Source organism: Arachis hypogaea, chromosome 9, assembly GCF_003086295.3.
Source record: "Arachis hypogaea cultivar Tifrunner chromosome 9, arahy.Tifrunner.gnm2.J5K5, whole genome shotgun sequence".
NCBI classification, from domain to species: domain Eukaryota; kingdom Viridiplantae; phylum Streptophyta; class Magnoliopsida; order Fabales; family Fabaceae; genus Arachis; species Arachis hypogaea.
In genome coordinates, this window is record NC_092044.1 from 27,745,082 (window position 1) to 27,771,506 (window position 26,425).

Sequence of the window (26,425 nt, forward strand, 5' to 3'; positions counted from 1 at the left end):
AGTGCGGATCAAGGAGGGAAAGGGGAAGAAGGATGAAAAGTAAACGTCAGTATGAATGCAATAGGATGAATGCAAGAGCAAGAAAGTAAATATGAAGTTAGATGCGGCGGTAGTCCGCACGCATATGCAGGTTAGTTATGTAGTTAGATGTGGCGGTAGTCCGCACGCATATGCAGTTGCAGAAAAGTAAATATGGAAACACGAAAATGAAGAACTGAATAAGAGATTTTTATTAAATGATCTGAAAAGGGAGAAGAGAGAAGAAGAGCTGGAGAGCTTACAAGGGGAACTCTCAGAGCGTCTCTCACTAACTTCTCTCTATATTTTTGTAAAATGAAAAGGGTGCCTTATAATAAGAATGTGGCCTCCTTTTATAGTTGAGAAAATTACTGTTTCTATAGTGCAGGTTATATTAACCGGTACTATTGGTACAGTACAAGTTGATACAATTTTGATTTTTTGCAAATTTGGCTTAAAATCTATTCTTCTCCTAGATTGATTCCAAAGCAATCGTCTTCATTTTGATTGTAATCACTTGATGATTCTGCTGAGGTAGTAGGATCTTCTTTGTGTTTTTTGTCTTCTTCGATCATTTGCATGATTTGTTGAAGGTGTCTTGCTAAGGTTTCTTTTGATTGGGCTCCTGCAAGGGCTGCTGCAATTTGGGCTTTCTGGTTGAGAAATACTGATTCTTCATGGTCGAATGGTTTGGTGAACTTGGGGTGCTCTTTGAACCAATTTCGAACTTTATCTGGATGGGCCATGGCGGCATCAAACTGGGACCACCATTTTACATAGGCATTCCTTTGAAGCATAGGTGGTGCCTTTGGATGTTCTTGTTTGCCATACCTGTACTGCCATGAGAATACCCAGGCCAGGGAGAAAACAGAGAAAAATTGAAGATCTGCAGGAATGCTTGTTTCCTGTTGGTCAAATTTTTTGGTGAAAATTTTGAACCCCTCATTGGCAGGTGGGGGCAAGATTTCTGGTAGAGGACCAAAGTAATCCCACCATTGGGAGAACCAATTTGGGAATTGATAATTGGTATTTTTCTTGAAATAAATGAGCCAAGAATGTCTGTTCTGATTATTTTGTAACCAAAATACTCTTGTCCAGACATCCATATAATCCCAATAAGAATATCCTATCGGGTCATAAGGATTAGAGAATTTTTTTAGTATTGTTTGGATTTTTACCAAATTGATTAAGGGTGAGTACTTTTAGAATTTGAATGGTTAAATGAGTTATGTTGGTGGCATCTTTAGGATCTTTGTAATGTTTTATTGAGACTGAATCTGAATCCACTAATATGAATTCATAAAACTGTCTGGTTTTGTTCAAGGCTGTTGATCTAAAATGGAATCCTGGCGGAAAGACTTTAGGAATAACTTTAAAAGGTGATTTTTCCCAAAACTCGGGTTCCATTAGATGGACAGATGAGAACTTGTTTTTTGAAATGTATGTGGATAGTTGTTTTAATTGAGTGTTGACGGGCTGGGTTTGGTTTGATTGAGGTGGCATTGTTTGGGCAATTATTTTTCCTTTTGGATCATTACAAATGGTTTTTTGAGTTGCCATTTGTGAGATAAGTTTGGTAAGGTCTATTTCATCTTCATCTGAGTTGTCACATATGTTAGCCCAGGATTTTTTATGGAGCTTTGTAAGGCCTACATCTTGTAAGGCCAACAAGGTTTGGATTGGGAAGGCATAATCTGCCTTTGTTTGTTTGGCTATTTGACTCAACTAATGTTGCCTTTTTAGGCATCTTTCCCTTGATTATCTCCCTGCAAATATTCACGTGTGAGAAAGTCAGGGAGAGAGTTTGAGTTACCTTTGATATGCTCAATGTCGAAATCAAAGACACTTAAAATTGCTTGCCATCTGGCAAAAATTTGTTTTGATGCAAGATTTTTTACATCATTTTGTAACACATCTTTAGCTGATTTGCAATCAACTCGGACTAAAAATTTTTGATTGAGTAAGTCGGATTGAAATTTTGTGATGCATAAAACAATGGCTAAAATTTCTTTTTTGATTGTGGAATATTTTTGTTGAGTAATATTCCAGTGTTTGGATGTAAATGCAATGATACATTCTTTATCATGCAGTTTTTGTTTTAGAATACCACCATATCCTAAATCTGATGCATCAGTTTCTACTATTTTGAATGCATGAGGAATGGGCAGGTAAAGACATGGAAGATTGCGGACTTTGGTTTTAAGGAATCTGATAGTATCCGAATGTTTGTCTGTCCAAGGTGGAGGATTTTTCTTAAGCCTATCATGGAGGGGCTTAATGAGATTGTTAAGATTCGGGATGAAATCTGAAACATAATTGAGACATCCTAGGAACCTCTGGAGCTGAGATTTATTGAGGATATAATCTGGAAACTTTTCTGCAAACAAAATTGATCTTTCAATAGGAGTTATTGTTCCTTGGAAAATTATGTGACCAAGAAATCGGATTTTTGTTTGAAAAAGAACAATTTTTGGTTTAGAAACAGCAAGTCCATTTTTTTGGATGATGTACATAAAAGTTTTAACATGTTTGAAATGTTCATCCAGAGTCTGGGAAAAAATTAAGACATCATCAATATAAACGATTGCAAAGTTTGAGTATGGGTTAAAAATATCATTCATGATTTTCTGAAATTCGGAAGGGGCATTTTTCAGACCAAAAGGCATTACATTCCATTCATATTGCCCGAATGGAACTGTAAAAGCTGTTTTATATCGGTCTGATTCAGTGATTTGGATTTGCCAAAAACCCGACTTCATATCAAATTTTGAAAAAATATTTGCTGAGTTTAACCTATTAAGCAAATCCTTTTTGTTTGGGATGGGGTAACGAATCCACTGTAAAGCTTGATTCAAAGGTTTGTAATTGATGACAAGCCTGGGAGTTCCTCTTTCTATCTTAGCTTGTTTATTAACATAAAAAGCAGAGCAAGACCAAGGACTTTTGCTAGGACGGATTAACCTTTTATCCAAAAGATCTTTAATTTCTTTTTGACAATGCTGCAAAAGCTGCTCATTCATTTGAATGGGGCGGACTTTTGTAGAGATTTTTGATTCTTTGAAATCCTTTTCATATGGAAGATCAACAATGTGTTCTTTCCTATCCCAGAAGGCATGAGGCAAATCAGAACAAATAGATTTTTCAATTTGATTTAAAAGATTTTTTATTTTTTCTTGAATCTTTGGTTGAGAAAGCTGTGATTCAAGGGTTTTGAAAGAGATTTCTTCTTTTAGAAAACAAATCTGTTTGGTTTTGGATTCAATTAGGTTTAGAGACCTTTGCTTTGGCGAGTCTAGGAACTCAAAGAAAGTTACTTGTCCTCCTACAAAAGAGGTAAGTCCAGGAAAATCTGCCAGGTATGGAAACAATAGATTTATGAAAGGTGTCCCCAAAACTACATCATTTTTTATATCTTTTGCTATGATGAAATCGGTGGGAATTCTGATATTTCCCTTTTCAATAAAGACATTAATTATTTTAAAATTGATACTTAGCCTTTCACCCGTTATTGAGCTAAGGCGTTCAGTAATTTTTTCGAAATATTTTGTGGGGACCAGACCTTCCCTAATACAGTTTGAATCTGTACCTGAATCAAAGAGTGCAATGGTGTCAAAAACAAAATCTTTAACGACAATTCGGACATTAACACGATGCTTCATGAAGGAGAATACATTTATTATTCTCAAAATTTCTTTTACCTCATTGTCGTTAGAAATTTTATTTTCTTGTTCCTTAGAGCACTCAGTTTGGTTTAAAAGAGAACCAAGATCCTCAACACCAGATTCTTCATCTTGTACTAATTGCGAGAGAATGAGATGATGATCGTTTTGGTTTCTTTTGATTTCTTGGATTTCTCTCTTAAGATTTTTAACCTCAGTTTGGAGGTCCTGAATGGTTATGGGACGAATAACTTGTTTTTCTAATTTTTTGAAAATAGGTTTGACATCATATTTATTGTTAAGGACCAAATTTTTGGGTTTTTTCTCCTTTTGTAAAGATATTTTTAGTTTCAAAAGAAAGTCTTTCTTTTGTTCTGGATTGTCAATAGCCTCGGCATCAAATAAGAGACCTTGATCTTTAGATAAAACATTAATTTGCTTGATATCTGAATCTGAGGATGACCCAACATCATCAACTTGGATATTGTTGATATTATCATCAGAAGATTCTGGTCCAGAGTTATCATCTGAACTCTCAATTATAAGATTATTAATCTGTTCCTCAATCTGAGGATCAAGGTTTAGATTATTAATCTTTCCTTTTAACCGACAATATTTGCTAACATGTCCTGGTTTTTTACATGTGTAACAAATAATGGGGTTTTTCTGGGGATACTTTTGGAAACCTGTTTCATTTTTAGGTTTTTGAAAACCCTTTTTGAATCTTCTAAAATTCTTTTCAGGGTTAGGTTTAAACACTTTTCGGTTGGAAGGTCTTTTAGATTTCCTTGGATGACAAGCAGGAAGACCAAATTGTTCACAGAAAGTTCCCAAATCGATACGATTTTGAGTTTTCTCACGAGCAAGTTGCCTTTGGATTTTATCATCTTGACAAATCTTTAGGGCAACCTTTTGGATAAAAGAAATGAGTTGGCCATAACTTAACTCATCATAGGGTATTATCCCATCTGGGGTTAGCTACGAATTTTGTCCCTTACTTTCTCCAAGGGATTTGGGGAGTCCAGCAAGGAATTTTTCTTTCCAGAAAGGTTATTGACTGTCTTCTCTGGTATAAACCCTAGTAAGAAAGGTATCTTTATACCATCGAAAGTCAGACAAAGTTTTGCATCTGAGATTGGAAAGCAGCTCCGCAGAACGGTCTTTCCAAAGAGATGGATCACCAATGAAGTGGCTTGCTATGGTAAAAATTAAGGTATTGACAGCATCGGGGATAGGTTCCCCGTCGTCACCAATGATGGGTTCGTTCTGGTCGTTAACTTTTATGGCAGAAAAGATTGAGTGTTTTTGGTTATCGAAAAGGTAGTTATCCCACCATCCCTTCAGTTGGCCACTAAACCCGGAAACAATAACATTGGCTATAGCTTCTTCAGAGGTTTCATGGGCTGCTTGATAGGCTGTGCCTACCATTGTCATATGCTGGAGCATACTCATGATATTATATTCCGTTTTGCCATCTATATTCCATTCATAGACATTATTGGCATTAAAGCTAACAAAACCTAGTTCTCTTTCTTCGAGAGCTAGATCTGGAGCGGATACACGATTATAACCATACGTAGAGGGTTTAGTTAAACCCTTCCACTTGGTTAGGGAGTTGGTCAAAATGGGGCTGATCTTGAGGGATGATTTGCCAGAATCATCACTTTGCTCAGAGCAAGATTCATTGGACTCAAAGCCGAGGGCATTAATAGCTTTAGATGATCGTGTTTGAATACGAGAAGTAGATTCTCCAGAGTTTGTAGGAGTTTCAGGGATAGTAGTAAAATGATTCAAAAGTTGGTCAATCTTTTGAATAACTTCCGAATCACTAGATTGTTGTTTTAAAATGGAGGTTTTAAGACTTTGCTTAGCCTTGCTACTTATTTTGAAAGGTTTAAAAAGAGGTTTCTCAATGCTTTTAGAAGTAGATGCTTCAGAAACATTTTTTAAAGAGAAAGTAGATCCTGAAGATGAAAGGTTGTCACCCAAACATTGTAAAAATCTGTTGGTATAATTTGATTGTTCAATGAGATTTTTAATATCTTTAGGGGCGACAGCTTCATCCACATTCTTTGTTTTAAAGGGAGAGGCCATAACAGGATTATGTCCTTCCGTATTTGAAATAATAAAAGCTGCTTTTGGAGGAAACTCAGATCTAACTAAGTTTCCATCTTTGACTTTCCAAGTTGAAATAACATTTGTTGAAAATGAAGTTTGTTTAGTTTTAAAAGGATACTCAATGTTATTTTTTATGGAGTAAGCATGAAACCATTCAAAAAAAGGAATATGCATTCTAACATCATTTAAAAATTTGTAATATTTTTCTTTGAATGATGAGATTTGAGAAGCTGTATAAGTACGTAAATACCATTCTCTTTGGAGGTCATACTCTTTAGAGTTAAGGTTTTTATGTAAGGCTTCTCTGTTTATAATAAATTCCGTGTTATTCATTTACCATTCAAAGAAGAATGTGTTGGAGATTGATGGGATGGATGAGAAGATTCAACTTCAAATTCTACATCACCATCATCTTCTTGGTAAACTCCTTGAGAAATGTTTGAATTGTTTTGTAATCCGAAAATATGTATTTCAGAATTGGATGGTCTCGACATTTTGAAAACTGAGATTGGGAAGTTACTGAAAAAGATCTTCTTGTTGAAGCAAAATCATTAGATGTTCCTGCTTCAGATCTAGAGGAAAAAGAGTTTCGTCTATCAAAGAAAATCTCTACTTTCCCTGATTCATCTTGTTTTACTTCTCGTAAAATAGGTGCTTGTCTAGGTTGCGTAGGAATGGCTCGGTCAATTGACCATGACTGAAGGAGGTCAATTTCATCCCATCTTATAAGCCTTGGGATCATGATGTTGGCCTTTGTCATGTCTGTGACAAACAAAGTGGTTTCACGATCTTGGGACTTAAGAAGGACTCTAGAGTTACAAGTGTTCATGACCTTGTATTGAATCCTATAGATTAAAGCGGCTGGAATGGAACCTTCTTTCATATTAAGACCATGAATTCGAATGTTTAGAAAAAGAGAGTCAAGAATGTTAAGGTCTAACAGGCTGACCGTCTTGTTAGGGAAATAGTTGAAGTAAACTGGACCATGTCCTAGACTTGTTTCAACTGTTCCGATTAAGGAGTCTTGGAAGTCATTGTGTCTAATGTCTCTAAGACACATGAGGATAGAGGCATTCAAACCTTCTCGGATGAGTGGTTTGACTGCAACTTGGACACACCCTATGTGAAGATATCTGCAGTGACGGGCATGTTCTCTAACTGATTGTTTAGTCAGAAGATGGAATTCCTCACCGGAATCGGGTCCTAGAGGAATATTATTTTCAGCGATTTTGATGATATAATCAGATTTTCTTTTGTTATCATCAGGGACATATAACTCATCTTGTGGGATTTTGGGTATTTTCCAATTGTCAATGGCTTGATTGATATCTTTGAAGCAGACTTCTTCTTCAAAGATATTGTGTTTGGGGGAAAGTTCCTCAGGACGAGTAACTTTCTCAGTAAGGGGATTGGAAGAAGAATGGATCGGAGAGGAGGAAGAAGAGGACGGTGAAGAAAAGGAAAGGCGTCTAGAGAGAGAGCGAAAGAGTTTAGACATGATTACATAAAATCTGATATCATGGCCCTCCTTTGGTTCAGAGAGAACATATATATTATCACTAAACTATCACTCAAATTTTTGAATCTGGGTTTTTAACTCTTTTTTTTTTAATAATAATCCTTTAAATCTATAGCCACCAGGAGTTCTTACGTTTGGACCATTATCACTTTTAGGGACATTATCAAGTTAGCCTTACTGCCCGAATTCCAGGGTCTTACTGCTACAGCCCCTTTGAGTGATAAGATTAAACGGCCTGTACTTCCAGATTTAAAGTATTGTTTCTTATGTACAAAATGAACAGTAAATAAGAACATGAACAACAGTAAATAAGAACATGAACAGTAAAATCCCAGATCCATGAATTTCAGAGAAAGTTTAATGATAATATGTATATTCCTAATATATATTTGTATATATGTATTTACTTTTCTTTGTACGCAAGTTTCTGTTACATGAGCTTTGCGCTTTTCCTTTCAAGACTTTGTTTAAGTTTTCCTTCAAGGCTCCTCGATTATTAAATTCTTTCAACTATTATTATGTATATATTTCATTTCAAATGTCATAATACCACACTACCTCTGTTTTATGGCTTAAGCGTAAAGCTCTGTGTGGTAGGGTATTACATTATGGTATTAGAGCGGTTCGTTCCTATAGAGCTTGAGGGACAAACTAATTATACTTTTGGGCATACTATGGGTGTCTGTACATGATAAATTAGGTTATCTAATTGACATATGTGGCATGAATGTTCATGAGGATGCATTTGGGACTTCAAAGTACTAGACTTGAGATATTAAGACTGATCACATTGATATCACTTCTTTTGTATGAACAGGGACCAAATGGCGATTCGTGGATACGGTCGCGGCTAAGGGAGAGTCAGAACAAGTAATACAAACCTGGAATAACGAGGAATAACCCGATAAACTTCATGGATGCTCTGGAAAACATGGCTGCGGCCATGCAGGCGACAGTTGAGGTGCTAAGAAATAAGATGAATAATGGTAATGGCAGTAATGGTGAATATGGGCCGATGATGTTCGCTACTTTCCTGAAGGTGCATCCCCCAAACTTTAGAGGGACTACGAACCCCACTGAGGTCGACAATTGGTTTCAGGCAACGGAGAGGGCTTTACAAGCACATCAGGTTTCTGAAGATCAATGTGTGGAGTTCCCAACTTACCGGTTAATGGGTGAAGCTCAATACTGGTGGCAAAGAACGCAACATATTCTACAACCAGACAATGCTGTGATATCCTGGGATGTGTTTTGGAGTGAATTCGACAGAAAATACCAATTCGGTCAGAACAGCTAAGGAACTTGAATTACTCCAATTGAAGCAGGGTCAAATGTCTGTAGCTGAGTATACAAATAAGTTTGAAGAATTGTGTCGGTTTTTCAGAATTCGCCAAGGCGCTCCGGGAGACTTTGAAGAATGAAAATGTATTAAATATGAGAGAGGAACTCGGAGTGACATTCTGAACTTAGTTGGGCCAATGGAGATTAGGATTTTTTCAGAATTGCTGAATAAGAGCCGAGTCGCTGAAGAATCTGTGAGGAAGGCAGCAATTGAAAAAGGGAGTCACAGAGTGCCTTTTTAGAGGAATCAAGGGAAAAACTTTGCACCAAGAGGTAGGGCCTTTAAGCGTGGAAGATATATCCCACAACAAAAACAGAACCAGAACAACCTTCGGATGTTCAATGCTAATAATCATCAAAGAAAAAGGTTTGGGAAGCAGCCATAGAATGAAATGACTTACTCGAGGTGCGGGAGTTACCATCCAGGAACTTCGTGCCGAGCTGGAGTGGGTGTGTGTTATTTCTGTGGTGGAGCTAGACATATGTCTTGGACTTGCCCTAAAAAAAAAGTATGATATCGGGAGAGCTCCGCAACAAGGAAGGGTGTTCACTATGTCTACTGATGGCGCAGAGAGATCCGACACACTGATCCAAAGTAATTGCGAAATGGTTAGTAAAACTTTAATTGCATTATTTGATACTGGAGCATCACACTCATTTATAGCATTTGACAATGCTAGTGAGCTAGGGTTGAAAATAGTTATGTTGGCCTACGACTTAGAAGTGCATACTGCTACCTCTGAAGCTATTGTGACTAGGTTAGACTGTTAGCGAATTCCGTTCCGAATTAAACAACGTAATTTTGTCTATAATCTAATTTGTTTGCTGATGACTGGTCTCAATCTCATATTGGGATTGGATTGGTTATCAAAGAATCGCGTTCTGCTTGATTGTTCTAAACGGTCGTTGCAATTCATGCCGGAAGGGTCAAAAGGACTGGTGGTGGTGAAGGGATACTATTTGAACTCTATTGGGGTGAGCTATGGTGGAAGTGAATGTCAGGGTATTATGTTGTTAGCCGCAAATGTATCAAGTGAGGAGCAAAGTTTGAGTCAGATTCCAGTTGTAAATGAATTTCCAGAAGTATTTTCGAAAGATATTCCTGAATTCACTCCTTCTCGAGAAATCAAGTTCACGATTGAGTTGGTGCCCGGGGTGGGGCCAATCTTGATTGAACCCTATCGAATGTCGTTGTTGGAGCTGGCTGAGCTTAAGGCTCAGTTGGAGGAATTGATGGGTAAAAACTTCATTCGTCCAAGTGTTTCTCCGTGGGGAGCACCGATGTTACTAGTGAATAAAAAGGACGGGAGTATGCATTTGTGCGTAGATTACCAGCAATTGAACAAAGTCACTGTAAAAAATAAATATCTGTTACCAAGAATCGATGATCTAATGGACCAATTGCAGGAAGCTAGAGTATTTTCTAAGATTGAATTGAGGTCTGGTTATCACTAGATAAGAGTAAGAGACAAAGATAGAAAACTGCTTTTAGAACCCGCTACGGCCACTATGAGTACAAGATAATGTCATTTGGGTTAACCAATGCCCCGGTGGTGTTTATGGACTACATGAATCGGATCTTCCGTCTTTTCTGGACAAATTCGTCATTGTCTTTATTGATGACATCCTAATTTATTCCAAAACCGAAGAAAAACATGCGGAACACTTGCGAATCATGCTGCAGATTCTAAAGGAAAGAAAATTGTATGCTAAGCTCTCTAAATGCGAATTTTGAAAGAATGAGGTGAAATTTTCAGGACATGTGGTGAGTCAGTAAGGGATAGTTGTGGATCTTGCTAAGGTTGAGACAGTAATGACAATCTATTTACTGCTAGTAGAAGATCCAAGATGATCGGGTCTTCTCCTTATAGCACAAGTGCAGTGGTATTGACGAGACAATACTCCATGCTTTAAGGGACTATCTAGGAGCGGCGATGCTATGGACTGAAATCGTCCAACCAAGTGTTGTAGCTTCTTTCGTTACCACCTCCCTGCAAAGCTGGTTATAGTTCTATTTAAATCAAAAATTGGGGAATAATTAGCAGCTTGAATGGAAAGATGTGCTCATGGTAGCTTGTTGGTGGTTATGGAGATGGCGAAACCAGGAGGTTCACAACCCCTCATTCAAAAGACCAAAAAATTTGGTATCAATTGTGAAGGAATGTGCTACGAATTACAAAAAGATTTTTGAAAAAAGATACCTGTTTGCTAACCTGGTAAAGATAAGGACGAGAAGCACTAGATGAAAAAATCTTTCGTTAGGTTGGGTAAAACTTAATACTAATATGTAGTACATGATGAAAGCAGGAAATATGGATGTGGTGGCTTACTACAAACTTCAGAGGGAGAGTGGATTGGGAGATTCATGACAGAAATGGAGTTTTGTACGCTAGCACAAGGAAAGATGTGGGGGTGCTTCTTGGGTTAGATTGGCGGCAGATCTGAGAATGAAAAGGATACAAGTAGCTGAAGTTTTAAATATAGTTACAGATAAAAGTGAAACAAGATACCATAGCGCAGTGGTCAATGAGATTAGTACGTTAAGAAGAGACCTTGGGAGCTAGAATTCCTGTACACGAGCAGAGAAGCCAACATATGCGTGAGTTCATTGGCTGGAGAAAGCGTGAAGCAACAAAGTAGATTTATCTTCTTGGATTCTCCATATGGAGAGCTAATTAAGTTATTGCTTATTGATAGAGACAAAGGGAGATTTTGATGATATTTGATCCCCCCCTTAAATTTTTACTAGGGGTGTACATGGGCCGGGTCACACTGAGTTTGGCTTAACTTAAACCCGATCCGAAATATAGACCGGGCCTAATTTTTAGACCCTAACCCGATCCTAAACCCGATGAAACCTACCTATCTTCGGGTCGGGTAAAAATCAGGTGAAAATCGGGTCTTTAGCATGTAAAAATCACCTAATCTCCAACCATTATTTCACAATTCACATAGTAAAATTCACTTAAAAAATATAACAAGAATCAACCCTTCTCTAAAATTAAAGTATAACCATAATTAATACTAATATTGTCTAATAACACCAAATATTTAAATCAATACAAATAACACAATATTATGCATTAGTCAAAAGTCTTATGCATTTTAGACATAAAACATTAACTTATAATCTTATAATGACTAATAACACAAAATATTAAGGTTTACAATATTTAAATTCCACATAAGAATAGCCATCATCCATCACTAAACACAAAATATTAATTGTGTATGATGACCGGGCCACCGGGCCGAGTTCGGGTGACTCGAGCTATGACCCGGACCCGACCCGAAATAATGACCGAGTCTATTTTTGAGACCCTTACCCGGCCCTAGACCCGATGAAATCACACTAAATTCGCCCCTAAAGTGTTCGGAGGCGGACAGGGTCTTCAGGCTGGATCGGGCCATATGCACCTATGCTTTTTGCTATGTTTTATCCTTTTCTGGGCTAAAACCCCTTAATTTTACCCCCAAAAAAAAAGTAAAATTAATCTAATAAAATATATAAGTAAAAATTTAATTATAATTTAACCAAAAATAAAAATAGTCAAATTATAACAAAATTTTTCACAATCTTCTTTTAAATTCTTATCATTAATAGAATTAACTAACATAATATTTGTTCTCAAAATATTACAAAAATTAGACAAAATAACAATTAATTTTTAATTAACGAACAATTTTAAAATAATATTTACAACACAAAAATTAAAACAGAGTTTTATGATTGAAAGAAAGAACCATCTTTGTTTTGGAAAATAAGCTCTCTCACATAGCTTGTAGTATATATATGTGCAAAAGTTAAATAAATAAAGAAAATAATAAAAAATAAAAAAATGAAAAAAGTGTATTTAAAAGTCCAAATTTTTAAATGTTATGTGTGTGTGTGTATTTATTTTAGTTAATGACTATTTGTTTGAAAAATAAAGCATTTTTTTATCATTCTAAAATACTATATTAAGCTTCATTCGTCAAAGTAATTAGTTAAATTATACTCTTTAATCGATTGCAAAACGATAATTAATTAATGTGTCAGATATGAGTGTCATGTAGAGATAGTTTTCAAAAATTATTTTCACACGATACTTAACATCTAACATGTTAATAAGTTACAGTATTATAACTAGTTTAAAGAGGTAATTTGATTAATTATTTTGATGGATAAAGATTAATGTGATATTTTAGAATGACTAAAGTAAACTTTAATTTTGAACAAATAGTTAGAGTCCGAAATGAATATTCACTCAAAAAAAATATAATCAAGTAAAAAAATCGAAAGAAAACCAATTTTTTTTTAACAAAACTAGTATTTTTCTTTTCTCCTCTTAACTTTCTTTCATCCATTACGTTTTTGGCTGTTTGTTTGATAAAAAAATATTAATTCCTGAAAAAAAAAAGTGTATAATCAATTAAAATAAATAAATCACATTTATTAGCATAATTTTTGCAAAGAAAAAAATATAAAATATAAATATAGGGTGTTGGTTTTCTCACCCAGGAATGTATAAAGCGCCAGAGCGAATGGGCGAGAGGTTCGGAGCCAGCTTTTGGTCGTAACCATTTCATGTCAATATTAGTAAACAGTCAAAACACGAACAAGAAAAACAGAGAGAGACACAGAGAGAGGTCAAACAATGACAACAAAGAAAGTGAGAGAAAACTAGAATTTCAAAGATCCTTCGTCTCTCTCTTTCACTTTCTTAAAAGATTTATTTTTAAACGTAGTTTCATGCAGAAGCAGAATCTCGTCCCGTAAAAATCTAAACTGTTCATACGTAATTGTTCTTTCACACTCCCAAGACTGAGGATTATTCTTTTAATCAAAGGCTTGGGACATATAATGTTGGTGATGGTTAAGGCATAGTGATGGCAGCATTTCCATTAAACGTTATCTCCATGGTTGAAAATGTTCTTCATAAGTATGACGAAAGATTAGACCAAAGATTAGACGAAAGATTAAGCGACAATCACTTCGCATCAAGGAAGGCCAAAGAAGCTTGTAATTTAACCATCATTTTCTAACTTTATTATTATTTATTATTATTATTATTATTATTATTATTTGGCTCTACATTTCTTAAATGCATAATGTTGTGTTCCTGTTTGGCTATATTGAAAATCAAGATTTTTGGAACATTTTTTGCCAACTAGGGATGACGAATGATTTGTTGAAAAAGTTGTATTCTTTTCAGACACATAACTTTTTCGTCTCCAAGACAAATTTCTTTATTTCCTGTATTTCTTAAACTTTAACGGGTCTCCATTTTTCTTTCTTCGTCTTAGCAATAGAATCCACAAGCTACTTGTTATGTTAGACTCCAAAATTGGTCGCAACAAAAATTTTATGAGATTTGATAGTCGTTACTCGTTAGAAAATAACAGAATTATACGAAAACAAGTTGTAACATAGAAAGTTTGAATAATCTTTAACTTCCAAGGGAACATGCCCTCATGAGTCTACTATTGCAGCCTTAAGAAGAAATGAAGCTGCCAAGTGGCTGCGAAATATGGTTGGAACGGTTGGTGGTAGGGACTTGCCGGCTGAGCCTTCCGAAGAAGATTTCATGGCGGCGTTGCGCAACGGGATCATCCTCTGCAGTGCTCTTAACAAAATCCAACCTGGTGCCATACCCAAGGTATGTTTATTCTATTCTGTTTTCCATGGAATCAGTCATATTCTATGCTCATCTGGTTTCACATTGTTCTTGTTGATTATCACGACTAATTGTTGGACTTGAATTGGTTTATTAGGTGGTTGAAGCCCCCAGTGATGCTGATGTTCTTCCTGATGGGAAAGCACTATCTGTGTATCAATACTTTGAAAATGTGAGGAACTTTCTTGTTGCTCTTGAGAGATTGGGGCTTCCCACTTTTGAAACTTCTGATTTGGAACAGGTGATTGTTACTTTTTTTTTAATTATTATTATTATTATAACTAGAGACACAAAAATCCAAGTAGGATGTAAATTACATCAGTACATGAAGCGAAAGCACCACCAACACTACTACAATATCAAAACTAACAAATTCTAACCATTTATAACCAAACTAAAGAGACAATCACATCAACAAAATATATATAAAAGAAACGATAAATGAAAGTATTTAACATTTAGTCAGTACTCCCAAAATTGCAAACACACACCAGAACAGAACCTTCTTTTATCCACACGTTATTTCTTTCCAGCATTGTTTTTAGAATGAAATCTCCATTCTGCTTTTAACTTTTTTTGTATGTATGTACAGGGAGGGATATCTTCTAGGGTAGTAAATTGTATTCTAGCACTCAAGTCATACAATGAAGGGAAATTGATAACCAATGGTTTGTGGAGATATGGTGGGAATGCAAGAGCTTCTAATCTTATTAAACCAGTTATGAGTAAGGACCCAGAACCACTCAAGGAGTCTTTCTCAAGTGCCAATAGTGATCCTAGCCACGAGCACTGCGAGGAGGTTAGACACCTTTCTAGTTTATAATCTTTTTGGGTTTTGCCATATGCTTTATATATAGTTATACAAAAATGCTATTTGTATATTAAAATTAACTATTAAAATCAGTCATCATGCATTTGTGTACAAATACATATGTTGTATAACTCATTTTCAATGTGTATTTTATATTTCAACATGTATTTTATATTTATATATATATATATTTTTTTTTTTGATTTGGTATCTGCAGGATCCCATGTCTTCCTTGAATACACTAGTTCATGAATTCTTTCGCGATAAGAAGCAAGAAGATATTCCGGCGGTAAGGTTTTTGCTTTGCATAAAACTAATTTAGTTATTTTTGTTTTTTGTATCTGGTGTACTTTTATTCCCTCATGTAACTAAAAGGGTAATGGCTTTTGCTATAATAACAGTTGATTGAGTCCTTTCTTGGCAAAGTCATGGAGGAGTTTCAAAATCGCATGCTAATCCAACAAGAAACGGTGTGTTTCACTTTGGATTTCAATTTACTTAGTGCAACATCATGCACTGCTCTAAAGATTCATACTTATGATCTTACTTGACTTTATCTTGAAACTTTAATCACAGCAGAACAAAATAACTCAAGAATATAAGCCATCATCTGAAGCACATCATTCGGGTTTAAAGCCTGCTTCTGATGACGAAGAGGTAAACTTTAGATTCCACAATTTCAATTGCAATTTCTCCAGAAATAGCTTTGCATCATGAATGCTATAATATGACTTACTTTTCATCTGATCAATTATTAAGATGGTTGACAATGAAGATGTGGAGGCTAAACAAGAGAAATGTGATAATGTGAAGTACAATGCCGGTGAAGAACGAAGCAGCAAGCATTTGAAGCAGCTAGAGTTAGATCAACAGCAAAAGGAAAGTAGCGAGTTTCAGAAGCAACAAGATTTAGTTGAACAGGAAAATGAAAAAAACAAGATTTTGAAGCAGCAACTTTTAGCTCAAATTGAAAACAAAAGAAGTGAGCTTTTGAAGCAGCAACAATTAATTCAACAGGAAAACGAAAGAAGCATGCTTTTGAAGCAACAAGAGTTGGCTCAACTAGAAAACAAAAGAAACGATCTTTTGAAGCAGCAACAATTAGTTCGAGAAGAAAGTGAAAGAAGTGAGGTTTGGAAGCAACAACAGTTAGCTCAACTGGAAAATGAAAGAGTCGAACTTACGAAGCAACAACAGATAGTTCAACAGGAAAATGAAAGAAGCGAGCTTCTGAAGCAGCAACAATTAGCTCAACTGGAAAATGAAAGAATGCAGCTTTTGGAGGAACATCAGTTAGTTCAACAACAGAAAAATGAAAGAATCAACCTTTTGAAGCAGCAACTATTATCTCAACAGGAAAAGGAAAGAGTCCAACTTCTGAAGCAGCAACAGTTAGTTGAACAGCATAAGGAAAGCATTCAGGTAAGTAACTAATCGTGAACTCATAGCAAAAATGTAATCATAAGTCCAAGAATATCTAATGAACTTGGTGTTTCTTCAGGAGTTGAAAAGTATGGTATATCAAACAAAAACAGGAATGGAATTTCTGCAAAAGAAACACCAGGAAGAGATAATTCATCTAGGTAAGTATGCTGCCTAGAAAAATTTATCCATTTATTTGCACCTGAATATCTATATATAATAATTTATTTAATTACTACCTATCATTAATAGGTAAGCAGCTGCATAGCATAGCTTCTGCTGCTTCAGGATATCAGCGAATTCTTGAAGAAAACCGCAAGCTATACAATCAAGTGCAAGACCTAAAAGGTAAAAATCAAATGATCATTATCTCGTTGCAATTTTTCTCTTCAGTTACTTGTTTCCTGAGTTTCCACAAAGTTAGTACCTACTACTAAATGGCCAAGGTTTTATATGATGATAGGAAATATCAGGGTATACTGCAGAGTTAGGCCTTGCCATCATAATCAAACCAGTGTGGGTAACATAGATGAAGGTAGCATCTCACTCATAATACCTTCCAAGAATGGGAAAGATGGGAAGAAGACATTTACTTTCAATAGATGTTTCGGTCCTAATGTGACTCAAGGTTGGTCTTCATTCTTTGCCTTCCTTCAAAGTTTCAAATCATTGCTACTCAATATGTTTGTTTCATTGGTTGTTCATTTTGTTTGCTTGCAGCGGAGGTTTTTGCCGATACTCAACCTCTGATACGTTCAGTTCTGGATGGCTACAATGTCTGCATATTCGCCTACGGTCAGACAGGTTCAGGAAAAACACACACAATGGTGCGATATTTTGTTTGTTCACTAAATTCAAATAATATTTCTCTTTTGCCATTTAATTTGTGCAATTGTTGTAACTGACTGAATGCATGCATATAATCATGTAGTCTGGACCAAACAATCCCACTGAAGAAACAGTAGGTGTTAACTACCGGGCACTTCGAGATCTTTTCCTTATCTCAGAACAAAGGAAAGACACCATTCACTATGACATCAGAGTTCAAATGCTTGAGATCTATAATGAGACAGTTAGAGACCTCCTATCAACAGATGGTGTTCAAAAAAGATATCCTTTTTCTGTGCTAACTAGTCTTTTCTTTTCTTTATTTTGTGTGTGCTGGATCTATTAATGATTGTCTTCTTCTTCTATGTGATCCTTAACAATTTCATACATTAGAAATCCGTAACAGTTCTCTGAATGGAATTAACGTGCCAGATGCAAATCTTGTTCCGGTTCAATCGACTGCAGATGTCTTAAGTCTAATGGACCTGGGATTTAAGAATCGTGCTGTTAGTGCTACTGCGATGAATGATCGCAGTAGTCGTTCTCACAGGTACATATTAAACTTCAATAATACTAGACAAAACAAAATAATCTTGGTCAACAACAACTCTATAAAGCATTCATGGGGTAGACTTGTAACACATTTTGGTCATTTTTTTATCTCTCTCATGAATGTTTTTCCACAATTTCATAACAACAATTGATACTTGTAATGGTATAATTGCAGCTGCCTTACAGTTCATGTTCATGGAAAGGACCTTACCTCCGGAAAAACAATTCGTGGTTCTATTCATTTAGTTGACCTGGCTGGAAGTGAAAGGGTTGATAAATCTGAGGTCACAGGAGACAGACTGAAGGAGGCTCAACATATCAACAAGTCACTTGCTGCTTTGGGAGATGTTATATCTTCTCTTGCCCAAAAGCAACAACATATTCCATACAGGAACAGTAAACTTACTCAGCTACTTCAAGATTCTCTAGGTATGATTCTGTCTCTGATTCCATGTAGTATCACTTGCTTAACTACTAAGGTACTATTGTATTTATATCCTCCTTAAGGTATCATGAAGCTGATTCTCCATATTTATGTGCATATATCAGGAGGGCAAGCAAAAACTTTAATGTTTGTTCATATTGCTCCGGAGCAAGATGCTCTTGTAGAATCAATTAGTACGTTGAAGTTCGCCGAAAGGGTATCCACTATTGAACTTGGTGCTGCCAAAGTTAACAAAGATAGTGCAGATGTGAAAGAGCTTAAAGAACAGGTTCTTCCATTTTTCTTCAACTTTTGATGTGCTTATATCAAATGTATCTGCAAATCGTGCATCTCAATGTTACTACTGCCTTGTTTGCCAGATTGCTAATTTGAAGGCAGCCTTAGCACAGAAGGATGAAGAAGCAGAACAGTTTCAACATCCTCCAAGTAGCAAGTCTGATTTGTCAGTGTTGAAATCTCAATTGTCTTCTACTACAGTTAGTTCTAAGTCCGGAAGTCGCAAGATACCCAGAGATGATTCCGCTAGTAGCTTGGAGGTATGAATATTGTTAATAATTTACCATAACTCCTGGAAAATAATTTGGAACATTAGTCATATCTGAACGTAATGGTCTAAGTTTTGAGGTGGTTACTACCAAAAACTAGACACATGATTTGCATCAAAACAGAGAAATCTTTGGTAGGCCTGTTTGATTAGTGAAAAGAGTTTCTGTTTTCATTTTGTGGGGATTTTTTTGCTCTATTAAGTTTTTTTATTCATTTCAGAGTTTTATCAAGAAAAAGTGAAAATAATAAACTTATTTTTTGTTTTCATTTCGTTTCACTTTTTCTTCAAAAAATCATGAAAATAGAAAATGTTTTTACAAACCAATCTAGCCCTAAGAGGCTAAACTGTTCTTGAATAATAATAATAATAATAATAATAATAATAATAATAATAATAATAATAATGTATCTGATATATAAGTAGCTTAGAACATTCTCTTGAGAAATAATTAGCAGATCATTCAAGGTGTCCAAATATAGACATAGCACAGTATTTTGCATATATTTCTACCAAAAGAAAAAAAGGTGATATTTTCATGCATGTCCAAAATGGAAATGGAATTACAGGATCAGAAAATGGAATCATCACTGTCCAAAAGGCGTAGCCTTGATTGCCAAGACACGTGGATAAATGGTTCACCAGCATCAGGCATGAGCAGGAATGAGAGCTACAATAGCATTGCACATTCCCCAGTGATGTTAAGTCCCAGTATATATGACTCTGAAGAGACTGGGTTTACACCTAGTGAGAGTCCAGATCTGTTAGACATGAATTGGCAAGCAAATGTGTCTAAAACACCACCACCACCATCAACAGTAACAGGTGGAGCAGTACCTGATAAATTAAAGAAATCAGCATCAGCACGAGTAGTCAGGAGCAGAGAAACCACCAGGTACTCATTTGGGTTGCACTTTCCTATATCTTGCTTCTGTTTTTCTCAGGGATATTAACCAATTAAGTGACTCTAGTTCTAATGTTATCAACTGAAGATCTAAACTACCTTTTGAAAATATAATTCTATATATAATATTAGTTGAGTTGTCTTCGTGTGATCAAAGTCACGGGTAAGTTGTGGAAACAGCTACTTAGGTAATTATCAGGTTAGGCTGCATATATTACACCTTGCCCTTGCGTTAAGGCAAGATGCTTGTGCACTGGGATGCCTTTTTTTATATATAAAGCTGGTGAAAAGATAAAATATCTAACTTGGTAAATAAAAATCTTTCCAATTGGCAAAAATCAATAGAAAAAAATTGAGGATGTTGGTGCAATTCACCTTAAACTTTAAAATTGAGGTACTTAATTAGTTGTTTTAGATTTGATTTTAGGAACAAATTTCCCTTGCACTTACTATTATGTCTAACTCTTGTGTTAACAGACCAACATTATCTCCTTCGCCATCAAGGAAAGCATCTAGCTTGCCCAAAAAGCCAGTTCCTATTGATGCCAAGAGAAGAACTGCCAAGTGACAATGCTGTTCCAAAGAGATAATCCATTCTTTTCCCTCTACTTTTTGTATCTATAATTTAGTTGTAGAGAGAGAGAAATGTTCTTTAAGAAATATAGAGAGAATGATCACATTCTTTGTGTTTATACAGTGATGATCATGACATTTGCCATCCCAGTTCATTGTATTTATAGACCTTTTATTTACATGATTATTTTATTTCTACTACAAGCCTGAATTTTACAGACCTTTTATTTTTAGTCTTTTACAATCTTGGGATACAAATTCATTTTTGGTGTTGTACACCAAACAAAAGATATAGAGAAGAAAAATAAAGAAAAAAAATGTTGATAGAGATTATGAGGTCCACATCTCATGTTAAAACTAGAAGAGGTACAAATATTCATGAATTTCAAATCATGTCATATTCATATTCAATTGAGGATTTTCTATCTATTCTAATAATAAAAAGCTCCAAAAGTAAGACATAACACACTATTACTTTCACCAATGCCACAATCCATACCTCTGTCGCCCCCACTTGCCGCAACAAACAAATCCACAAAGCTCTTTGTCGCAACAAAGAAAGCAATCGCGGACTTAAACAAAGGACCACAGCGGCCGACTCTTCCAACTCTATTTACAAAGGTCCTTGGTGGCGCGAGGTTGCTCGTTCTTCACGGTGAGCTCTGGAAGCGCGTAAAGGAGGATTAAGATGAGATTAGAGCTGTGGTGATGGATTTCGGTTTGGAGTGTAAGCGGTGAGAAAAGTCACGGTGGGGTGATGGTGAGGATGAGATTTAACTATTCAATTCAATTAGACATCCTTTAAAAATCTCACAGTATTTAGTTTTTTATTACAATAATTAAAAAATAAAATAAAACAAACACATTTAAATAAATTTAATATTTTTTTTAAATTGAATACACATTAACACATCTAAAATATAAATTAGATAAAACTAAAATTTAAAATTATTATTTTAATTTTATTACTTTTAATTATTAACAGATTATCATTTAAATACACTTCCAAAAATATAAATTCAGTAAAATTAAAGATTTTAATTCGTCCGTATGATTATTCGTCTACACCGCCATCCTTCTCAGCGCCGTCGCGTCATTCCCAATATTGTTCTTCCGCTTCACCGTTCCTCTGCAACACCGTCGTCTACCTCGCTCGTCCTTGGCATCACCTTCCTCCTCGTCGTTCAATCCACAGCCTCGCTTCATCCTACTCTTCGTCGTGTTAGTCCTCATCAGCGTCGCTAATCCTTCATCGTCGGAAGTGTACCTCAGGTATTTTGGATGTGTTTAAGAGAAAGTGATTCATAGTTAACCGTATGTATCTGTTTAGTAATTCAATCACATTGATTTTGCATGTCATGTAAAACATCCTAATTTGCATTGGAGAATGGTTAGGTAGAAGAACAACTTAAAGAACCACTATCCTCAAATTGTCAACACTGTTATATGTGCAATTACGGCCACTACAAGAGTTTAAATTTTTTATTTATGATTTTGAATGTGTTTTACAAATATTTTGTGTATCACTTCATAATTTTAGATGTGTTACAATTGTTTTTTAATGTTTAAATTTAAATTTTAGATTTATGATTTTGGATGTGTTTCAAAAATATTTTCTGTATAAGTTAGTAAGTTTAGATGTGTTACAATTAAAAAAGAAATTACGACCACTATAAGAAAGAAGCGGAAAACGAGATAGACGAATAAAAAAAAGAAGAAAATCGTGTTATAGAGAGAGAATGAACATAAAAGAAGGAAACAATAACTAACTATGAAGTAGGAAGGAAGTTAGAGAAATTTTAGTTTTTAAATTTTAAATTAATCTTAATTATAATTGTGTATCTAAAAAATAGGAATATGTTTTAATTAAAAAATAATTAAATAATATTAAAAGCTGACCAAAGGCTGAATTTTGTTGTACAAATAGCATTTTTTTATTAAAATGATACTATGGCTCTAGGTGACACTAAGGGAGTGAAGACAGGAAGATGATGTTGATGATATGATTTATGTAATGGTAAAATTAGTAAAAGAAAATTGACCAAATATTAATAATAAAAAAATAATTCTAAGAGTAAAACTGAAATTTTATTTAAAATGATAAGAATAAAACATGACAAATTAATTGTTAATAATATTTTAAAATTTTTTAAAATATATAATTTGGTTAATTTTATAATAAAGAAGTATTCATATGCGTAGAAAAAAGAATAGTATTTGATGGTAATTAGTGGCTAAGAAAAAGGAGGTTGAATCTTAGTCATTTTTTGTTGAATATTAATTTCTGCTTTTTCAAATAAACTTCAGAAAATATTTCTGCTTTTGTCTCATAACAAGTGAAGAGACATTTTCTTTTTGTCTTGTAACGGGTTAGGAGATATTTTTATTTTTGTCTCCAACACAACAGAAACATAATAGGAGTAGAAGAGAAAGAGAGAATCACACCCAGATGTATTCTGATTCAGCTGCTAAGTGCAATGTAGTCTACATCCAGTCTCCATCAGAACAGTGACGAAATTTCACTATAATCATCAGATTACAAACACCAATTCTTCCCTAGGATCTACCAAATCCTATCTGGGACAAATCCAGATTCTATCCCCAAATCTGAACTTGACTTGGACTTCTACCAAACTTTCAACCGCAAAGTGCTAACCCAACTTACAAGGAAATCCTCACAGGATCATGAAACACAACATACAGATGTACAAAGAAACTCTGAGACATTTATGGCTTTTTCTCTAATATTGCTCACTCGCTTTTTTCTTTCACTGAATTTTTCTTACAAACCTCACCATGTTTGCCTTTTACCATAAGACTCAGACAGACAATACTAAGAAAAAGAAAACAAAATGAACATCTTTGAAGGAGAAGAACTCAGGAAGCTTGGGTAGCTATGAGAACTTGACGTGGCGAAAAAATCACCGATTAAAAGTTTATAGAGGAAATAGCGTTGCAAGTATAGCTCTTAACCAATGAAGATTCCGCGTATCAATTTAAAAGAGTTGTCACAAAATTTAGAAATAAAAATATTGGGAGTATGAATCCCAGGTCATCTCCCAACGAGTTGCAGAGAGAATGCTAATTTATTAATTAGGGGTTTACAAGAGAGTTGAGTTTGGATAATGAGCAACTAAATAGCCGTAAATTAAAGAAATAAAAACTAAGAATGATTATTAATATTCCAAATAAAAAGCCTTGACTGGGGGAATGATCAATTGGAAGTTCTATCCTTGTTGGAATCTCTTAGGTGTAGTATCAACAAGGTTGTTGTTTTCACTTAGTTAACCCTTACTAAATAAAGGAAAGTCAAGTGATTGAGCTAACTCTTATTCACAAATCCTAGTCCTCTCCCTTGGGAAGGTCAAGCGTTAGTAAATATAGAACCAACAACTTCCAGTTTAATCTTCACTTAAACATTTCAACTCAAGTGTCTCCTCTTAATCAACCCCCATGTCAAGTAAGGAATCTATTTCATTGACATGAATATAATACTGAGAAAAATATAAGAAGAAGACATAATAAATTAAATAAAATAGAGACTGAAATTTAATTAAAAATAAAAGTAATCCTCTGTATCAAAAATCCATGAAAATAATCCAACTACCACTTTAAACAAGAATTAAGAATGTGGAATAAATAAAAGAGCAAATAAGGAAACAAACTAGAATAGTATCTTCAACGGAGGTGATGACTCTTCAATATCCAAAGCAAAAAGCATAAAGCTAATAAACTATGACTGTCGTGAACCTAGAGGAAGAGTAGTTTCTCTCTAGATTCAGATCTAAAATCCTAAAACTATCCTAATGAGAATGTGTTGATGTCGTGTTGAGTTTCTACATGTTCCCTGGCTTTATTCTGTGTTTCTGGGCCAAAACTGGGTCAAAACGCGGCCCAAAATCACCCCTAGTATTTTCTGTTATTTCTGCAGATTGCGCAAGTCACGCGTGTGCGTCATTCGGTGATTTTTCTTGTCGCACATCCGCATCGTCCACGCGTACGCGTCATTCGTGCAGACTCCAATCCGCACATATGTGTCAGGCACGCGCACGCGTCACTGCGATTTTTTTCATTCCGCACGCTCGCGTGAGCCACGCGCGCGCGTCGATGCTCGCTGGTCATCTCCTTAGTTTCTTGTGTTCCTTCCATTTTTTGCAAGCTTCCTCTCCATTCTCTAAGCCATTCCTGCCCTGTAAAGCCTAAAACACTTAAGACACGGATCACGGCATCGAATGGTATAAAGGAGAATTGAAATATACAAATTAAAGATCTTTAGGAAGCATGTTTTCAACCATAGAACAATCTTAGGAAGAGATTGTAAAATCATTCAGTTCAAATGAATAAGTGGTTAAAGATTTGATAAAATCACTCAATTAAACACAAGATAAACCATAAAATAGTGGTTTATCAAAACATTATGTTTTACACTTTCTCTCCTTGATCTCAACCCTTGGCCGTTCACCCTTAATATAGAAGGGAAAGCTTCTAAGGTTGAAACCGGTTCAACTAAACAACTTCTTCTCCAACCACAAAACAGCAGCGGTTTGGACAGACAGAAGAGAGAGGGAAAACCAAAAACCAACCTGCATGTACCTCTTTCAACAATTTTCATCAAGCTTCTTCAATCTGAGCCCCTGATCTTGACTTTGGCTCCAAGAAAGAACTCTAACACTTGATGAATCTCTGACCCATAAGTGCTTCTTTTCTTCCATTTTTGCTTCTTCCTATCCGTAGCTTCGGAGGCTAGCTTCCTTCTCTAATAAACAAAAATGGAAATGAACTTTTACAACTGAGATCTTCTCTGACCGAGGCAAATCCTTTCTTTTCTGGGTATCAAGATCTTGAAGCCATCTTTAAAGATCTTTCCTTCAATGGCAAAGATTTTACCCTGTCTTACTTCAGATCTTCCTTCTTCATAGCCTTTCTTCCATAGGCTTCTCTGTTACTTTACTTTTTCTTCTAATAACTTTTATCTTCTTCTTCCTCTAATGGATGTAACCGAAAGACAAGAGAGAGGAGAGAGAAGAGAGAGAACGGTGAAGCTTTTGGTGGAACCTTTGAAGGAAATTAAACTCAATTTAATTCCTAGTTCTAATTACCAAGACATGAAGACTTTTGCAAATCGAACCCCTTTTTTTGTGATCACTGAATGGGTTTCTAAGGCTTTGGGCCAATTTGATTTTCTTCCTTTTAATTATTTAGCCACTATTTTTCTTCTTTCTTCTTATTTGAATGAGTGATGTGACTCAAGAAAGATAGAGGAGAGAGAGAAGAGACAAAGCTTTTAATGCAATATTAAACCCAATTTAATTTTGAGTTTCGGTTACCTATGCATACAATTAATCAATTTGAATTTTGAATTCCATTCCACCATGTAGTAGGTAACCGTGGCTTGCTTTGAGAACCTTTGGGTTCCTTCTTTTGACCATTCAATATTGGTTAATGGGCTTGTGACATGGGTCCCTTTGGATCCTCTTTTTCTTTTAATATTCAGCCACTTGAAGTGATCAATTATTATTGGACTAAATATGTTTAGTAACCAAGTTAGGCTTTCATCACTTGGGCCAAGGAACAATTTTATTTTTCTTCCTGCACACTTGAACAAACATATCAAACAAACTATTGAAAGCAAATAATTTAATTAATATTTTAATAATATTTGGTCATCATTTTAATTAGATATAAGTTTTCCAAACTCAAAAATCTCCCCCTTGATGACAAACATTATTAAAACCGAATTGAAAGAGTTAGGGTAGAAAACTTTCCTTTGAAGATTTGTAAATTTCTCCCCTTTCTTTTGTTCAATGTGCTCCCCCTTAATGTGTGTCTGATTAACACAATATTCAGGAAAGCAAAAAGCTATGTGCAATCTCCAAAATATTTTCAAAAGATAAAAATTTCAAGAATTTGGATCATTTAAGACCGAGCCATATTTTCACAAGAAAATTCTTTCAAACACCTGAATAAAATTCCATAGTCCAGTCAACACACATGTATTTGAGCAAATAAATTTATCAATGACAATCAAAGCTCA

At 35.2% G+C, this 26,425-nt stretch overlaps 3 protein-coding genes and 1 long non-coding RNA gene across 5 annotated transcripts; 2 read left to right on the plus strand and 2 right to left on the minus strand.

The window, feature by feature from the left end:
* Positions 1 to 3,920: 3,920 nt before the first annotated feature.
* Positions 3,921 to 11,299, minus strand: LOC140174959 (uncharacterized). The gene is made up of 2 exons (XM_072201882.1): positions 11,195 to 11,299; positions 3,921 to 11,096 (listed from the first exon to the last, which is right to left on the minus strand). Exon 2 carries the CDS (start codon positions 6,126 to 6,128, stop codon positions 4,728 to 4,730), a length of 1,401 nt encoding a protein of 466 aa, XP_072057983.1. The 5' UTR covers positions 6,129 to 11,096; positions 11,195 to 11,299; the 3' UTR covers positions 3,921 to 4,727.
* Positions 11,300 to 13,245: 1,946 nt separating this feature from the next.
* On the plus strand, positions 13,246 to 18,936 carry LOC112710764 (kinesin-like protein KIN-14G). The gene is made up of 17 exons (XM_072202799.1): positions 13,246 to 13,657; positions 14,128 to 14,294; positions 14,410 to 14,553; positions 14,905 to 15,111; positions 15,341 to 15,412; positions 15,525 to 15,593; positions 15,700 to 15,780; positions 15,883 to 16,545; positions 16,625 to 16,706; positions 16,798 to 16,893; positions 17,009 to 17,173; positions 17,266 to 17,372; positions 17,477 to 17,708; positions 17,758 to 17,923; positions 18,101 to 18,354; positions 18,475 to 18,638; positions 18,730 to 18,936. The coding sequence occupies exons 1-17, from the start codon at positions 13,525 to 13,527 to the stop codon at positions 18,910 to 18,912; spliced, it is 2,985 nt and encodes a 994-aa protein (XP_072058900.1). The 5' UTR covers positions 13,246 to 13,524; the 3' UTR covers positions 18,913 to 18,936.
* On the minus strand, positions 15,314 to 21,027 carry LOC112710765 (uncharacterized). 2 transcript variants are annotated; one of them, XR_003156985.3, is made up of 5 exons: positions 20,891 to 21,027; positions 19,482 to 19,751; positions 18,137 to 18,938; positions 16,308 to 17,858; positions 15,314 to 15,978 (listed from the first exon to the last, which is right to left on the minus strand). It is a non-coding gene; the product is annotated as an uncharacterized lncRNA (long non-coding RNA). The 2 variants fall into 2 exon arrangements; XR_011865592.1 differs by lacking the exons at positions 15,314 to 15,978; positions 16,308 to 17,858 and having other exon boundaries at positions 17,945 to 18,938.
* LOC140175305 (uncharacterized) lies at positions 19,333 to 20,595 on the plus strand. Its single transcript, XM_072202798.1, has 2 exons — positions 19,333 to 19,809; positions 20,296 to 20,595. Exons 1-2 carry the CDS (start codon positions 19,457 to 19,459, stop codon positions 20,384 to 20,386), a joined length of 444 nt encoding a protein of 147 aa, XP_072058899.1. The 5' UTR covers positions 19,333 to 19,456; the 3' UTR covers positions 20,387 to 20,595.
* Positions 21,028 to 26,425: the final 5,398 nt, after the last annotated feature.

Excerpts from the sequence above, each read along its gene's own strand:
- LOC140174959 (XM_072201882.1), bottom strand. The coding sequence starts at position 6,128 with ATGAATAACACGGAATTTATTATAAACAGAGAAGCCTTACATAAAAAC.
- LOC112710764 (XM_072202799.1), top strand. The coding sequence starts at position 13,525 with ATGGCAGCATTTCCATTAAACGTTATCTCCATGGTTGAAAATGTTCTT. Across the intron at positions 14,554-14,904 it reads AAACTTCTGATTTGGAACAG|GGAGGGATATCTTCTAGGGT; the intron begins GTGATTGTTACT and ends ATGTATGTACAG. Across the intron at positions 16,894-17,008 it reads TCAAGTGCAAGACCTAAAAG|GAAATATCAGGGTATACTGC; the intron begins GTAAAAATCAAA and ends ATATGATGATAG.
- LOC140175305 (XM_072202798.1), top strand. The coding sequence starts at position 19,457 with ATGTCCAAAATGGAAATGGAATTACAGGATCAGAAAATGGAATCATCA. Across the intron at positions 19,810-20,295 it reads AGGAGCAGAGAAACCACCAG|ACCAACATTATCTCCTTCGC; the intron begins GTACTCATTTGG and ends TTGTGTTAACAG.